This window comes from Mercenaria mercenaria, chromosome 13 (assembly GCF_021730395.1).
Source record: "Mercenaria mercenaria strain notata chromosome 13, MADL_Memer_1, whole genome shotgun sequence".
Taxonomy (NCBI): Eukaryota; Metazoa; Mollusca; class Bivalvia; order Venerida; family Veneridae; genus Mercenaria; species Mercenaria mercenaria.
In genome coordinates, this window is record NC_069373.1 from 27,223,442 (window position 1) to 27,241,049 (window position 17,608).

Sequence of the window (17,608 nt, forward strand, 5' to 3'; positions counted from 1 at the left end):
ACCGCGATGGTCCCTCGCGTGTGAACACTGCGAATCCTCGCGGCCGTCCACCGCGAACCGCTGTGTTCATGACCGCGAGGGCCAACGGGTTTCCGGCCATCGCAACTGAACACCCGAAAAAATTTTTACACGCGAGGGTCGAAGGGTTTTTGAAGGTGCCGCGCTAGCTGTACTGTAGATATTTTGTATTATTCTTTAGGTAATGCCTACCATGTTGTGAAAGTGCTTTCCTTTCTTTTGTTTAAAGATGACACTGATGATTCATACTTTCAAACATTCTTATTCTGTTACCCTCATGAAGTGTTGGCTTGCATTTTCAGAGACAGATATCAGGTGATAATTAATAAGCAACAAGTTTTTTTGAACAACTATCAATGCGCAGCTTTATTTTGTCAATCACATATCATTTCACCACTGATTTACGTTAAGAGGCCGTGTCAAATCTACATAATTGTAATCAATGACTTTGTACCTATATAGCTGATTAAACCCATCGTTCTTCGTTGCCAGTAAAATTTAGACGACAAATCGACACGGAAAGTTACATTTTGCTAGTGTTTTGGGCATGCGAAAACGAAAGTAGAAAGCGACGTAAAAAGTACATGCTGTGAAATTTGCTAGATTAGATCGTCTGCCACTATTTTTATCACTCCCCCGTTGCTCGGAAGTTTCTGCGATACATACAATGACTGACTATGAATCTGTTTTTCCATCTAATCATAAAGTATTCAGTAACATAAACATAAATGTGAATACCTATAGTTCATAGCGAGTAATAACTCAAAATTTCAGCTTGCTTTACGCATGCGGCCGTGCACTTTCATCTTAAATTTCGGCCTTATAAAATCATTTTGACAAATTATTTACGAAAACAAAACTAGGGCCTTGCATTTTTAGTTATTCATTAAAATCTCGATCAGTTTTTATACATTAATCCCTAAGTTATTGGTTATTTTCATACCGATGTACATTTCCAAATTTTCAAGATAGCGGCAACTTCTGCATCAACGTGTCATGAATGTGCTTTGGAAAGTACGACTTCGTAATTATAAATCAAGACATCAGTCGATTTTAATGAATCTTATTTTTAAAGGCCTAATGAGCGCATCGAAAATGTGTGACAATCAATCTACATTTTAAATGATCAGGGGTTCCACTAGACCTGAAAACCCAAGAGTCCCAGGACCCTTGGGCCCAAATTTTGAAGGGTCCTTTTCCAAAATACAGGAGTCCTGTCCCACCACGTCCATATAATTGACTATATTTTTTTTATTTAGTAATACGTAGATCTTTACCTAAGAAAACAATAAACCCAAGATCATGTTACAGCATAATAAAAATGTCAGTTTCAGGTGATATAGTCTCATATTGTAAACTAATATTTATCAAAATTCATGTTATTTTGATTAGGTTTTTCTTCTATATTTCATTTAATTTTTAATAACAGAACAGTGCTATAACACTCTATAAAAATGTATCCAAAATGTACTATCCGGATACTGGTACACTTTCGGAATGTCATCGGAATGTAGTTTCTGCTTAGTTTACTTGGCCAACTAAGCTAAATCAGAGATAGTTCCTCAAATAATGATGCTATTTATTATTAAAAACTGCATTGAAAGTCAGTTTTTTTTAAGGAATTTTGGAAATTCAAAATTTATTTTTGCTTTCAAAATTCATCAAAATTTGTGAAGTTTCTTGTTGAAATTACGGTATGATCACTAAACAATGGTCTAATTTAAAGTTGGCATGAAAAAATCTTGCAGGGCACTTTTCACATGCTCGGTAATCAGCTGCTTACGATAATTTAATAATTGGCGCCTTTTTTGACAGTACACAGGATCAATACTCTTTATCAATTAATTTCAACACTTCATTGATTCTTCTTACCTATGACATGTGCACTCACCGTGACGTAACTTGCTGATAAAAAAATCAGCGAGGCATGTCTACAGGAGAAACGGCGGGATTTAGCAGAAGATCAAAGGCATGACCGCGAGTGTTTATTTTGGAATACACGTGTCTATCGTGGAAATAGTTTTACTGAAGGAAATGAATGATAAGAGAAAGGATTATCAAAGGAAAATGCCTCCGGGTCCCGAAGGACGCACAGGCAAGTATCATGCCGGGTCCTTTGAGCGTCTTTTGAAAATCTCTCGGGTCCGGACCCGGGGTCCCGGGTCAAATGGAACCCCTGAATGATTACAAAAAAGGTTGGGAAGCATGAATTAGCTGGACTAATCTCTGTATATTATAGCTAACAGGCAAAAAAAGCAGCAAATAAGAAATGACATAACCATGACAACAGCTTCCTGGAAATTTTGAAAAATATGATATTGGCTTAACAGGTCTGATGACACAAATTTTTTTTTCCAACAGTCCGAGTGAATAGATTTTTCACTTCTTTTTCAGTTTTGAGTAGTGAATATACAGATAACTCGCCAATAGCGGGTCACTATCAACACTTAGAGCATGTGGTGAAGAATGTTTAGACTTTCATGATATCTAAACTTACTAACACTTTAAACTATTGCTCACATTCATTTAAATATTTGAATCTATCTTTTACGTCTGAAGTTATGATGAAATATTTAAATCTGTCCGATTCACCAATAGGGGGTCACTTTTGCCAATAGAGGGTCACCTAGTTTATTATATTTTCTATCCATTTAAAATAGTCTTTTTTTTTGACAAAGCATGACTGTGGTATTGGAAATAAACATTTCAAGGCAGAATATAATGAGAATTAGAATGTTTACATTTCAAATGGGAGTTACTAGGTAAAAGGAATATAGCGCTAGTTTTCACAGTTGTATTTCTAAGCATAATTAGCCCCAGCTAAAATCAAAATATTGATGCACAGAACCTTATTCATTTATCTAAATTTGCCAGTTCAAACCATTATTTATTACACCAAATCAACCATTAATTTGTATTTTTAAGCAGAATAAACATCCTTTGGATAATCCCTTATATGGGTGACCCTCTATTGGCTGTATGGCCGCCTCTGCTTGATGACACTTTTTTTCGTCAAAGTCAATCCAAATTTTATAATCATATTATTCCTATGAAAGTGTGTGTTTCACTCTTCAAAATGGTACCAAACTTGTGTGGTTTTATCTAAGAAACTGTGAGGTATGCTCAAATTTATTCTACTTTGAAGAATTCAAGAGTGCTAAAATCCAAGTCAGGAAACATGATTGCAAGAGTTATCTACTCATGGAACTCAAACTCATTAGATTAGATCCATCTTCTTTTGTGTAATAATTGCTAAGTGAAAAGTTTATATTACTGGATACTTAAACATTGTATACTCTAATATGTTTAAGAGAGATTCATATTTTATTTTCAAGTGACCCGCATTTGGCAGTGATTCTCTATTGGCGAGTTGACTGTATATGTATACTTCCTTTATCTTAAATATTTTTAAAGTTAACCAGATTTCATTGAGCTTGCTCTAAGGCTTTCCATTAATTCACATTTTTTTATTTATCTTAATTTAAGACATCGCCACAGTCACAACTCGGTATCAGTTCATATTTTCAGGCCGAGTATTTTTCTCTTGAAAATTGCACTAAAGCCTTAACAGCTGGTCAAATTATCATCAACATAAGAAGCATATGATGATTTATAGTACATATGCCGCTTGTAAAATATTTGAGTCTCGTTTAGACCGAAAATTTACCCCAAAATATTGAAATTTTAAGTGCAGTAGAACTCCAATATAAAAAATATTACAAAGACAAAATTTAGTTAGTTTCATAGTACAATATGTATACTGCAAACTCCTACGGATTTTTGTCGAAATTGTTCCTGGTTATTGCATTAGACACAAAAAGACAACCCCATGTAAATTTAATTTAAAATGTTGTTTGTACATGCATTACTGACCACAGGTAGCCAGGTAAACCTATACATAATCCTATAATATCACCTGTTTATATACATGTAAATTATGTGTGAACAGATAACACAAATTGGATAAATTGATGGTGTTGGGATTTTTGTGTATAATTCAGTAATCAGGTAAAATTTCAAAATAATTTCTGAAGACTTTATTCTTCATGGTCTGCTTTACAATTGGCTGTAACTATCTTTGAAATGTATTGAATATATATTGAGTTTGACTGCAGATAAAATTGCAAAATTTTGTCATAAAAAATCGAATAAAGGCATAATACAGGTAGTGAAATGCACATCCTTCTACTTGCATATGTTCACATAGATATTTAAAACATAATTATGACAAATTTATTGACTTTATAGTTACCACTTAGTCATCTTTTATTTTTAAGAAAATTTGCATGTAAAATTTTGATTAACTAAATAATCTATGTCAGTCATATTGGTATTACCCATGGCTAATAGATAAACAATCATGTAGGTCCTCTGAAACTGCTGAAATCCTGCATCAGTGACCGCTTGAGTTTTCGATCTAGTATAAAAAAATAAAATGGCACATAATATACACAATACATAAAATCCTCCTAGAAATATATTCATGTTGTTGACAGCTTCAATTCACACGCTGAAAGACTATACTATCGCTGAGACATGTCTTATATCGGTAAAGTTGACAATTTTTCGCTTCGCTGCAACCGGCGAGTTTATAAATTTATTTTGTTGTGAAAGTTGTTCTTTTTTGCGGCTGAATGCCACTAATAATGTTTAGGCAGACTGTTACTTCCCTTGTCTTATTATAGACACTGAAATAGGAGTCTAAATGTTTAGGTTACAATTAACAAATGAATCATTGAATGATCACAAGTGTTATTATCAGATAATTCTACAGGTCAGGCTCGTTACCTCTTATTTGGAATCGGTCATTTTTACTGGCGACTCCCAACCGGGTAGGATCAAAAAGTTCTTTGCTCCACAATCACTGTATGGTAACTACACCGGTAGCCGTGTGTTTGGATCTGTCCAATATGGCCCCTTCCGAGCAAAAACTGTCAAAAACATCACGTACTGTAAGTTTTGATATTTTGTACGATTTAACACATCTTTGTACATAAAAAAATACTATGTTTTCAGCTAGTTTTCATTCTAAGGGGCAAGTTATTCGATATGAAAAGATCAAATCATGCCAGTTCAAGTTAGTAAGTGATAAAAACGTGCAGATTATGGCAATCAAGAAGCGAAAACGAAACTTTTAAATAATCTTATCAAAACTCTTGTAATTTTATCGTTAGAAAAAAAACAGTTAAGAAGAAAGAAGAAACATTTTCACATATCTTGTCATCGGTCTCTAAACTAAAAGTATAGTATCTTTGAGAAAAAGTACAATCCAAAGTCAATCACATGTATTAAGTGTGTAACGGTTTGGATTCAAGTAAATGAAAAAACTGCATGTTAACGGTTTGGAATAAGTACATGCACCGGTTTGGACCGCAACTTAATTCACATTCCTGCACGATAGACCGGTATCAAAGTTGATAAAACAACATCTATCTCCTTCTATTATTTCTGGGATATCAGAGGTAACTTTTTGTTTGGACTGCATAAAACCTAAAGAAAGAAATAAACTGAAATTCATAAAACTAAATATCTAAGGTGAAAGAAATAGCTGGGTATGTCCCGGTGCATAATAACGTGTTAAGTTTAATAACGAATTTATTTCCGTGAACATTTTCAAAATGAATCAGTATATATCCAGATATGTAGGATAAAACGACTTTAACAAAAAGCAGCGTAAGTAAGTTTGAGTGCAAAAACGTTTGTTTGCCTTTTCCTCTACCAACTTAAAAGCAACCCATTAAACATTAGTTTTGTTTCTCCATTCCAAAAGATTATTTATCTCTACTACTCGAAAAATACGAAAGGCTATTGCTCACATCCGTTCGTCAGCTTCCGTATGCTCTTTTTTCATCATTTCTAAGATATTATATCAGTAATGACTAATGGAAATTAACTGAAACTAAGTTGTTCAACGTGATGACCTGATATGCAATATACATGTTCCATTATTCTAGTTTGTTTTTTACAAAGGTATGACCCTTTTTACCGAATTTACAAAATTGAATTTTGTATTTTTTTTTTTTGTACGTACGCAGGTATCTCGATAATCAATAGTTACAGTGAATCAAAACTTCACACACTTGTTCACCGTGATGATCTAACACGCAGGGTAAGGGTCTGCAAGTCTGACTTTAAATCAATAATAGAGTTATGCCCCTTCCTTTAGCTAAGAGATGCTTGTTTAGCTTTGGTACTCAAGTACTCTTTGGTATGTAAGCAAGAACTTCATTTATCACTTTGAAGAATGAAATGAAACTTCGAACACTTATTTACTCTAATGATCCGACATGCAGTGCACAGGCTCCAAGAATCTCCTGCTAATTCAATGAAGTTGTGCCCATATTTTCATTTAGAACTTATGGTTAAGTTCATGTGATGTATGTAAGCAGGTACATTATTTAGCATCAGTAGATGGGAAATTTCTATAACTGAATCATGCGTCTTACCAAAAGTGTTGGTCCTTTTATACTTGTTTATATCATTTATTCATTCAGTTAGCTTTCATTGGTGACATAGCATTTGAATAGCTGATCTTTGTTGCCCCTATCAAATTTGATATTTGCCTTTTTTCATCGAGATGCATATAAACAGTCGTGAAATTAGAACAGAGGTCAGTATATTAGTAAACAAACAAGTGAATCATTTCCTTTTAAAACCTCTGTTTTGAAATGTAAGATCAGGAGACAGGAAACAAAGCGTTTAATGGGGCCTAACTATCTAATTTACTGCTTTGCTAATTAACAATATTATGTATTCTTGCACTTGCAGCCTATCTTATGTAGAACTAGGCATATGCGTTTGAATTTCCAATGAAGATTGGTGCTGACCACTGCTTTTCGTGGCCATTCCTCTCCCACTGGTGTTCTAGACTGGAAAAATTCACTGCTACACTTGAGAAAAGAAATTTTAAAATGGGAAACATATCCAGTAGGAAATACCACGATGTAAGATCAAAACGTCTTCAAACTGAACCCTACAGCAGTAAATGTATGAATGTATACATTATTTAAACTATTCTCAAAATATTAAGACATACTTTAATGTATTAGTTTTGTAAAGTAGAAGAAAGAAACATTTGGGCAACGCCCTGCAACTGTCATTGACAAAATCACTACTAGGATATAAACTTGTTAGTGCATACAGAAAGGTGATAAGGTGTACAAGTCGAGTGTTAATTTAACACTATATATTAAATCTGTCGCTTAACGTATTTCCGGCAGATCATGAGGATGTTCATTTGGGCAAGTGCTAACGCATATATCACTTGTGAGGTGTGCGTCAATGTGTACCGAACTGAAGCAGTCTTCAGCATGCATTGATCATTTACTCAATTTTAACACATTTTTTTCATGGTCATCTGCAAGGATATATGTATACTCATTTCAAAAATTATTGATTTCATAATTGTTAACAGTAACAACCTTCATATTGATCAACATATGAGTGTATTTCTTTAAAGTATACATCCATATTTTATAAGAATATATATTTAGAATAATCTAACATAAATGCTTGATGACCATGCTTGGTATGCCGGAAGATATATTTGAACATGTACCATTGTAAAATATGAAAACATTACTTAGAAACAAACAATATTTCAAAATTAGCAGTTAAAAGTGTTAGTCCAAACCGTAAACATCCAAGGAGATTAAGTCATCCAAACCGGTGTACACTTGTTATTCAAACCGTTACATTCATGTTTTTACTACACAATACGTTTTGTGTCCATTTGAATCTTAGGTGTTCTATACCTATCACAGTTTATGCATATTTATACTAGAGATTATCATAAAGTATATTTGCATCCATTTAGTCCAAATATTTCAATTTAACAGATAATAAAGATGAAATTTTGGAACATCTGACAGAAAACTGGACAATTTTCATGAGTTAATAAGATATATTTATGCTAAATATGATTCCTATCGCCATATCAGTCCGGCGATTACTTCTTTAGACATTAACGCGATTACTGAACAAAGTTTGATAACGAAACATAGCAAGGCGTAGTAAAATATATCTTCAAGAACTTACGTGAAGTTCCATTGCTTTTTTATTTGAGCGGCCATATTGGACGAATCCAAATACACGGCTACCGTTGTAGTTACCATACAGTGACAATGCAGTACATACTATGACGTTCAATCTTTGAAAGAGTTATTTGAAAAAGTTTCAGTCGGAAATATTTTATCTTTTTTAAAGCAAATAGGAATTTATCAAAAAACCTGACATTTCATATTTTTATTCACATCTTTTGCAATATTATTATGTTTGCAGCTGATATTTTAACACATACATACAGTCAAACCTGTATATAAAGACCACCCTAGGGAAAGCCAAAATGTGGTCTTTATTTAGAGGTGGTCTTTATTCACAGGTTAAAATACACTGTAAATGTTAATATGGGAAACAAAACATGTGGTCTTTAGAGGCTGGTGGTCTTTGTTCAGAGGTGGTCTTTAACACAGGTTTGACTGTATATACATTTTTTACATAAATGATTTTAGATATGCTTTACATTTTTACATAAATGATTTAAGGCATGCTTTACAATTGGCGTTTTCAATATAACTTCTTCTCGGCGATATATGGCCATTTTGTGTCGATTTTCCCTAAAACCCAACTCACTCACTCACTCACTCACTCTACTTGTTTGTTAAACAGAACAGAACAGAGAGTTGTGATGTAGCCCCCTTGAAGTATGAGGGTCTAACTCATACTGACCCGGTCACAAAGGCAAACATCCTCATTAAACAGTTTGAATCCCCAACCGTAGATTTTTTGGCGTAGCTGTCTAAGCCAACTTTTGACCTACTTAGAGAACCAATAAAGTTGAACATTTTTAATTCTTCAACCAATAAAAACAGCGGGACTGGACAGAGATGAATAAGTGTATACTTTTCATTGGCTGAAAATAATATACTGTTTCACACAAAAAAAAAACAAAAAAAAAAAAACAAACATTATTGTTCCTTCTCTTGAAAAGGAATACTTAGGGCCGGTAAGACACACTTGACTGAGCAAGTGACCTCGAAATCTGTTGTCATTACGAGCTGGCCGATCAAACTACGTGACCTTAGAAATAATCTCTTATTTCCTAATTGAGGCGACTCTGACTGAACGCGTTCCACGGATAACATAAGATGATTGACTGATTCTTTTATTTCCTCCATTCTTGAAGAGCATAACATCTGTACAAACAGATAGACATATATCAGCAAATTTACATGTTAACAAGAAAATAAATATTATCGTTTCCTTCGAATGCATTATCCGATATGTGAAAATAAATCCCATTGCGACCCTCTAATTATATGCAACAAATTCACGCAACATGTGGAATTGGATTGACCGGGTCAAATGTTATAGCCAGTGTATTCTTATTACCGTATTTACTCCACTGAAAGTGGTAACGTATTTACATGGGTGTTGGATTTAACAATTTATGTTAGCATAAATACCTACTTGACATGTTAGGCAGTATAAAACAACAGTATTTTTTTCTTTTTTTTTTTTTTTTTTGTATTTTGATACAGAAATAAACGCACTCTTGGTGTAAAATGTAACGCCCCCAGGTCCGCTTAAAAAGTAAGTAAAGTATCTTCCCGACGAAAGCACAGGCACCAGTATCGGACCTGGGACAAAAAATATGGCCTTGTTTTCATCCTAAATGAGTTCAAAATGAAAAATATGTAATGAAATATGAGCCCCCTTCAAAAGATACATATGTCTACTGAAGGCCAGAATCTCGAGAATCGAGCCTGCGAGCAATGGGTTCACTTCCCGGGCCGTTGTGAAATAAACTCTTAAGACAATAAAACAAACTACCTATCACTTTTTCCTGTATACATTTAGCTACAAAATGAGACCGACCACAAGTCTCTAGCCCTTCCCGTTCATGAAATTTCTATCAGGAAACGAGTGATTTCTTGCTGAAAGTCCCAAGTAGATAAAAATGCGGCACAAAGAATCGGTACGTAAGCATAGACTAAAGTATGGTTGTCCGCAGAGTACGGCTCAAATTCAATAAAAAATACTAAATAGTATAAATAAATACATAAACTAGGCCCACTCACAATCGTCAGTTGCATCTCAAACTCGCGATATTGGCGTTTCAATTTTTTCCACGGTCTTTCAACTGAACGCTACTTCATTAGGTATTTTTAAACGCAATTTCTGATTGGCCAATAGCGACACACCTCCGACAGATCGCAGCGTTTCGTACAAAATTACTCGGATATTATCGTATCGGTTTCAATCGCGGGGAATACAACTGAAAGACGACGGAAAAATAAACAAGAGCTGTCTCATGACAGCGCGCTCGACTATCCGAAACATTGATTGTAGAATGGGGTCAAAATGTATCCACGGATATTCAGACAAAAGAAATAAATAGATTAGACAAACAATGTTCCTGTATTTCTTTGATTTCGATAAGTCTTGCACTAAATGGCAATGTATGAGCCAATTTCAAAGTCCAAAAAGGGCCATAATTCAGTCAAAATAGTTATGTACTCTTGCCTACAGATGGAAATCATAATGATAAACAAGTGTTCAAAGTTTAAAAGCCATATGTCAAATATTTTTAACAAAACATGGACTTGTATGAAAACAGAACCAATTTCAAAGTCAAAAAAGGGCCTTTATTCAGCCAAAACAGATGACAGAGTTATGTTCTCTTTCCTACAGATAGAGACTATTATACTACACAAGTGATAAAAGTTTCAAAGCCATATATCAAACACTTTACAAAAATATGAACTGGTACGAAAAACTTAACCAAGATTTCTAAGTCAAAAGGGGCCATAATTCAGCCAAAATCCTTGATGGAGTTATGTACTCTTGCCTATAACTGAACATGGTGATGGTAAACAGGTGCTGAAAGTTTCAACGCTTTATCTCAAAAGACTTTGTCAAAATATGAACTGGTACGAAGAACTTAACCAAGATTTCTAAGTCAAAATGGGCCATAATTCAGACAAAATCCTTGATGGAGTTATGTGCTCTTGCCTATAACTGAACATGGTGATGGTAAACAGGTGCTGAAAGTTTCAAAGCTTTATCTCAAAAGACTTTGTCAAAATATGAACTGGTACGGAATATTAACCCAGATTTCTAAGTAAAAAGGGCCATAATTCAGCCAAAATCCTTGATGGAGTTATGTGCTCTTGCCTATAACTGGACATGGTGATTGTAAACAAGTGTTGAAAGTTTCAAAGCTTTATCTCAAAAGACTTTGTCTAAATATGAACTGGTATGAAAAACTTAACCAAGATTTCTAAATCGAAAGGGGCCATAATTCAGCCAAAATCCCTGATGGAGTTATGTACTCTTGCCTATAACTGGCCATGGTGATGATAAACAAGTGTTGAAAGTTTCAAAGCTTTATCTTAAAAGACTTTGTCAAAATATGAACTGGTACGAAAAACTTAACCATGATTTCTAAGTCAAAAGGGGCCATAATTCAACCAAAATCCTTGATGGAGTTATGTGCTCTTGCCTATAACTGGCCATGATGATGGTAAACAAGTGTTGAAAGTTTCAAAGCTTTATCTCAAAAGACTTTGTCAAAATGTGGACTGGTACGAAAAACTTAACCAAAGTGTGACACCGACACCGACACCGACGCCGTGGTGAGTAGGATAGCTCTACTTATTCTTCGAATAGTCGAGCTAAAAAGTAAATATCACGTATAGTAGATGCTACTGACGGTGGTGAGTGGCCATGATTTACATATTTAGTAATACTTGTTATTAATGGCAAATGAATTTGACCCTTGCTAAGCTGACAAACATCTTTTAGTCGTGATTTCGTACCGTTTCGTTGTGCCACTTTTCTATCTACCTGGAACTTGCAGCAGTAAGCCACTCGTTTTCTGATAGATATTTCATGAACGGGGAGGGCTAGAGATCTGGGGTCGGTCTCATTTTGTAGCTAAATGTACATGTGAAATAGTGATAGGTAGTTTGTTCAAATGTCCAGAGAATTTATTTCACAACGGCCCGGGAAGTGAACCCATTGCTCGCAGGCTCGATTCTCGAGATTCTGGCCTTCAGTAGACATATGTATCTTTTGTAGGGGGCTCATATTTCATTACATATTTTTCATTTTGAACTCATTTAGGATGAAAAACAAGGCCATATTCTTTGTCCCAGGTCCGATACTGGTGCCTGTGGACGAAAGTCCTCACCTGGAATGGATGGAACAACTTATTTCCAGCCGAGCTCACGGCAGGCGTCATTTACCTCCCCAGCATCCAGTCTAGACCGATACTGTTGGAAACAGTACCAAACTAAAGTAAGTCACCCAGTACTGAACACTAGTCGGGATATCAGCTGCAACCAGGAATCGATCCGGGTCCGCTAATCGAACGCGGATCGCTGGCGTAGTCCAAACTGCTAACCACTGCGCCACTGACTCCCGGATTAAACGGGAGGATACGGAATGTCAATATGATAGAATGGTCTTGTCCTTGTGTCCGATTCTGGGGTTCCGCACACTGATGACCAATACTTTAAACAGACATTGCAACCCAAATTTTACAAGATGATCATTATATATTTATATAGATGTGCCCTAGAAGGGACTTTTGCTATGATTTAACTTGTACTACTGTAGTTTTTTCATTTTTAGTGGGCGGTGTCTTTTTAACTTGGCATTTACTGTTGGATAGTTGTCCTTGTTTAAAACCGAATACAAGAAACTACTCTAAATGCATTGTGTAACTATGTATAGTGTAGTTGACGGTCGTGGTTAGTCGGCTATCTCCGTAAAACTTGCCTGATTGATTTCCCTGCTTGATTAGACTAATAGTAACAAGGAAATTCATTGATTCAAGCATCAAAGACGCCGCCAAGTGCTGTGTCTGAAGTACATCTTTTGCAATATGAGAAATCACCTAATCATTACTTTATTAGTCTGACTGGCTACAAGTTATCAACATTAGCACATAAAACAATATATGTTATAAACTGTTTAAAACATGAAGAATAAACATGATAGAAAAGTTTTACCATGCAATACAAATCCTCTACCTGCAATGACATTACCATTGCGAGTAGGTGGTCCCTTTACATACAAAATTAAAGTAATTATTTCACTAACTAAGGTCACCTCCTGTGAAAAGTTCTTATATTCAGGAGCCTGTGTATGAAGTTTCACAGAAATGCAGTTTGTTGGGAAATGAGGAAATGTTGAAATTATTTCAAAGATGTGGTTCACAGAAACCATTATTTTTATTATCATGTAATGTAATGAGTGTTTTCTATTTACTGATGAAGTTTTATGGACCTTAGTCACCTACATTATAGATTTCAGAATGCAGATTATACACAGCAATTTACTGTTTCCCTTGCCAAAAACAACCAAAAATTTTGTCCAAGAAAAGAATGATATAACATAAATAATCTCTATATTGCCCCTATTTACAAAACATGAATCTTTCTTATATACTTTTGAATATCATAGAATTCATTTTTTTCGGACGAACGATAAACTTGAAGTCCTCGTTTAACTGTAAGGTTACTAGGAGTATGTCAGTGTCTAGATTCAAATCTATTATTACAAGAAATTTAGCAAGCATAATAAACCGCTGCCAAAGTGTAGAAAATATTTCAATGAAAATGTTTTTTTTTTTTTTTTTTTTTTTTTTTTTTTTTTTTTTTTTTTGTTATTTTTTGTTGTTGTTGTCAGGAATGGACAAATATAAAAACTATCTATTAAATTAAAAAAAAAAAGAAGAAAAAAGAAGCAAGTAACAAGATATAATAAAACCAGAGCAATTGACTAGTCATGTAAGATCAATGAACATATAAATGCAACAAGGAATTCTATTTTAAAGTCACTGATGCTTTGATAAGTTATGGTCCCATGGCTTTTGATATTTCGATCTAACCACAATTAATGAAGTATTAACTTGTCACTAACAAATTCCGCCAAATGCTCTTTAGCCTATTGCACACCTTAGTTGACAGTGTATATCTGTAAACAATGAGTAGATCTATATGACACATAAGCATAAAAAAAGAAAGAAAAAAGAAAAAAAACAAACAAATAGAAATAGGAATTTGCTAAAGTGTGCCTGGAACAACTGATACGGGGACTGGAAACAGACATTTATCTTATCTGATGCTGTCGTCCAATCGAAGCGTATGCCGTAGGTTATTCTGCTATTACTCAAACACTTACGCCTTACAGTTTAACTCGTCCTTTCAGTGAAAATCTGGGAAAGCAATTGTTGAATTTTTTGTTGAAAACAAAAGTTCTGCCATGAAATTATTGCCTGCATTTGTTTTTAAATGGAAAATATCTACATTAATGTTACTTTTCGCCCTGTGAAAACGGCTAAATCTAGACTTGTCTTACACAGAGAGAAAGATGTCGTTTTTTACATGATATTTGCCTTGTTGATTCAGAGTATTTAGAATAAAAAAATTAGGACATATTTTAATGAAAATAGCAAGTCAAAACTGTAAACTGTTGCCTGAAAATATTTGTTTATGATATTGCTCTGTTCTTCACCATTTAAATGCGTGTGAAACCTAGATGATTTTCTGCAGTTTTATCTAAAAGTTCGGAATACTAAATGTAACTTCGTTGTCGGCCTTTTTAAAAAAATATTGTTATTTTAATTTAAATACATTGTATTTTTCACACATCAGTTTTAAGATTAAATTTATTAAACTAATTTTTGGAGTTTAAACAACAATTTCGTTTGAAACATTCCCTACGTTCAAGAAGAATGTTTGTTTCTGTATGTAGAAATCTGACATTATAAACAATAATTATGGCTCTACAAGATTAAGAAAAGTGTCAGCTTTCTGTTATTTTCCATTTTTTTTAATTCAAATCCAACAAAAATCGGCCCTTTGATAAAGGTTTGAAGTTACGTGGTAAAATATTTCTTCAGGGAAGTGAACTCGAGTTAATTCATAATAATTAAGCATATCACCACATGCAGTCGCATGCTGTTTTTGCTTCAGAATCCCTTTAGATCAATCTCTGATCATCTAATTATCGCCACTTAAGGCATGAAGGGGGCAATTAGCCGGATATGCCTCCGTGGTCCACTCGAATGTAGTCCATATCAATATATAGTGCAATTTTCCCGCCTAGTAAAGGCCATTTTCATGCCAGATATAAGCTTTATTTGTGCTTGATTGTAAAAAGGAATGTCCGCAGATGATTTTAAGCTACGTTATATGCTTCAAAAGTTGATCTGAAGCTGCCTTGTAAAATGAAAGTGAAAGTAGGTATTTCCTGATGTCTACCTACGCAATATTAGCGTTTTCATCACGTGTCTCAGTCACGTGACCATGGTTTCACTGCATTATGGTCAACCCCATATTTTTTGGGTATATTTTGATTGCCTAAAGACAGACCTTCAAGACAAGGGTAGTCTCGCAGGAAGTGAAAGGCTAGAAATCTTGATAAAAATATGTTATAAGTTGTTAATTTTATATAGAAAATAGTAGCGGAGGCATTTAATACCTTCATACCTAAAATGAAAAATTCGCATTTCGTGAAAATTGCTTCAGCCGATGTAAAACTGGTACTTTCTGATCAGAATTGAGCAATAAGCACCATTTTAAGATAAACGTGGCATATCATTGCATATTTTGGCAAATTTGAGATTTTTTCGGAAAGTAGGCAAAATTCTGATTTTTAAGGTGATTCCCCACATCTCAGTTTTGCATCAGCGACACCATTTTAGGTAAGAATGACAGAAATCGATTATTTTTCGTGTAGTTCTAGCTGTTTCTTGCAAATGAATTATAGAAATAAGAAAAGTAAGGCCGCATGATACTATATTTAATGAAAAATTGGGATTATCTATGCCCCTGACACGTTTTTTGCAGGTGTGGACTGTCTGTCTGAATGGGGCATAATTCCGACAGTAGCCATTCTTTCAAACTGAAAGTTGGCAAAATTGTTGACAATTGACTAACGTACAATAATTGACTGCAACAGAACGATTTTGAAAACTTTGGTATTTCTTATAGGCATGAAGGGGGCAATTAGCCGGATATGCCTCCGTGGTCCACTCGAATGTAGTCCATATCAATATATAGTGCAATTTTCCGCCTAGTAAAGGCCATTTTCATGCCAGATATAAGCTTTATTTGTGCTTGATTGTAAAAAGGAATGTCCGCAGATGATTTTAAGCTACGTTATATGCTTCAAAAGTTGATCTGAAGCTGCCTTGTAAAATGAAAGTGAAAGTAGGTATTTCCTGATGTCTACCTACGCAATATTAGCGTTTTCATCACGTGTCTCAGTCACGTGACCATGGTTTCACTGCATTATGGTCAACCCCATATTTTTTGGGTATATTTTGATTGCCTAAAGACAGACCTTCAAGACAAGGGTAGTCTCGCAGGAAGTGAAAGGCTAGAAATCTTGATAAAAATATGTTATAAGTTGTTAATTTTATATAGAAAATAGTAGCGGAGGCATTTAATACCTTCATACCTTAACATGTGACTGGTAAACCCTTTGAACAATAAGTGTTATAGCTCTATGATTAACATGAGGTAATATGCTAATTACGCGCTAATCGATAGTGGCGAAAACAAAATATCGATCGCTAATGACTGGTCGATATTTACAGGTTTGGACGACAGCATAGTACAGATAAATGTATTGATTTATACGGAGTTTCTACTCCCCGTATTAGACCTTCCTGAGTGTGCGCATTCTGAAATTACATCACTGTACCTATCAACAAAGAAAATAAGACAAAAGGTTAAAAACAAGTTAACAGCGGCACTTCCTTCGTTCATTTCAACATATCTATGCTTATTGATGCCTGTATTTACTTTGTAAATACGTTTTTTTCCAAAGAATTTAAGCAAATTGTAATTTTTTTTTTTAATATTCTCTTCGAAGTTTACTGCAAGATTATTGTAAAATACACGCTCCCTTGTCCAGGCGATTCATGCGTTGCAGTATATGGTATATCAGCTCTGTGGTGTGTTCTATTTATAGAAAATGAGATAGGTAAGTAGGTCATGCTAAGAATAGAAATAGAAAACTTGACTTACAGAGTAACCTCCCTTATCAATAAATCGGATCAACATTTTTGACGAAATTGTAAATAAAAAAATATGTTCTGCTCTACAAATATGGAGAGGAAAGACAGATAGCATTGTTTTAAATCACATAATAAATTGCATTACATACATTTTTTATGTTTTCTTTTTGCCATTTTTTTGTTTATTCACTAAAATGTATTGTGCAATATCGTTGATCCTTTTACAAACTATTCACTGTGTTCAGTTTATCACTCCGAAACTATTCATTACCATCTTTACAGGGTCCAAAATAAAAGTGTATCCCATATACTCGACACCGCCTTCGAGGCGGCGTCGAATAAATTCGAGCGTTTGATATGACTTTGAATCACAAAATGTCGTCTATGCTGGTATATCTACCGAAAAATGTCAGAAATGCAGTAATAATTTAAAATTGCAGAGGAATATTCTAACTCTTTTGTAAAGCGTCCTAATTTACAAATTGTCAAAAGTAATGCATTTCTTATGTAAACAATACACGAGCTATACGGCAGTCAAACATTTTCAGCACATTA

The 17,608-nt window shown here is 34.4% G+C and overlaps 1 protein-coding gene across 8 annotated transcripts in view; it reads right to left on the minus strand.

Annotated features, from left to right (window-relative positions):
* LOC123529246 (molybdate-anion transporter-like) overlaps nt 1-4,606 on the minus strand; it is a 172,472-nt gene extending 167,866 nt beyond the window's left edge. For all 8 annotated transcript variants that reach the window (XR_008366701.1, XR_006682089.2, XR_006682088.2 and 5 more), the window contains exon 1: nt 4,356-4,606. Coding sequence is in view for 5 of the 8 variants with exons in the window: in XM_045309485.2 (XP_045165420.1) it covers nt 4,356-4,503 (148 nt within the window). In the remaining 3 variants the exon portion in view is untranslated. The remainder of the gene's footprint in view (nt 1-4,355) is intronic.
* Between the last annotated feature and the right edge of the window lie 13,002 nt (nt 4,607-17,608).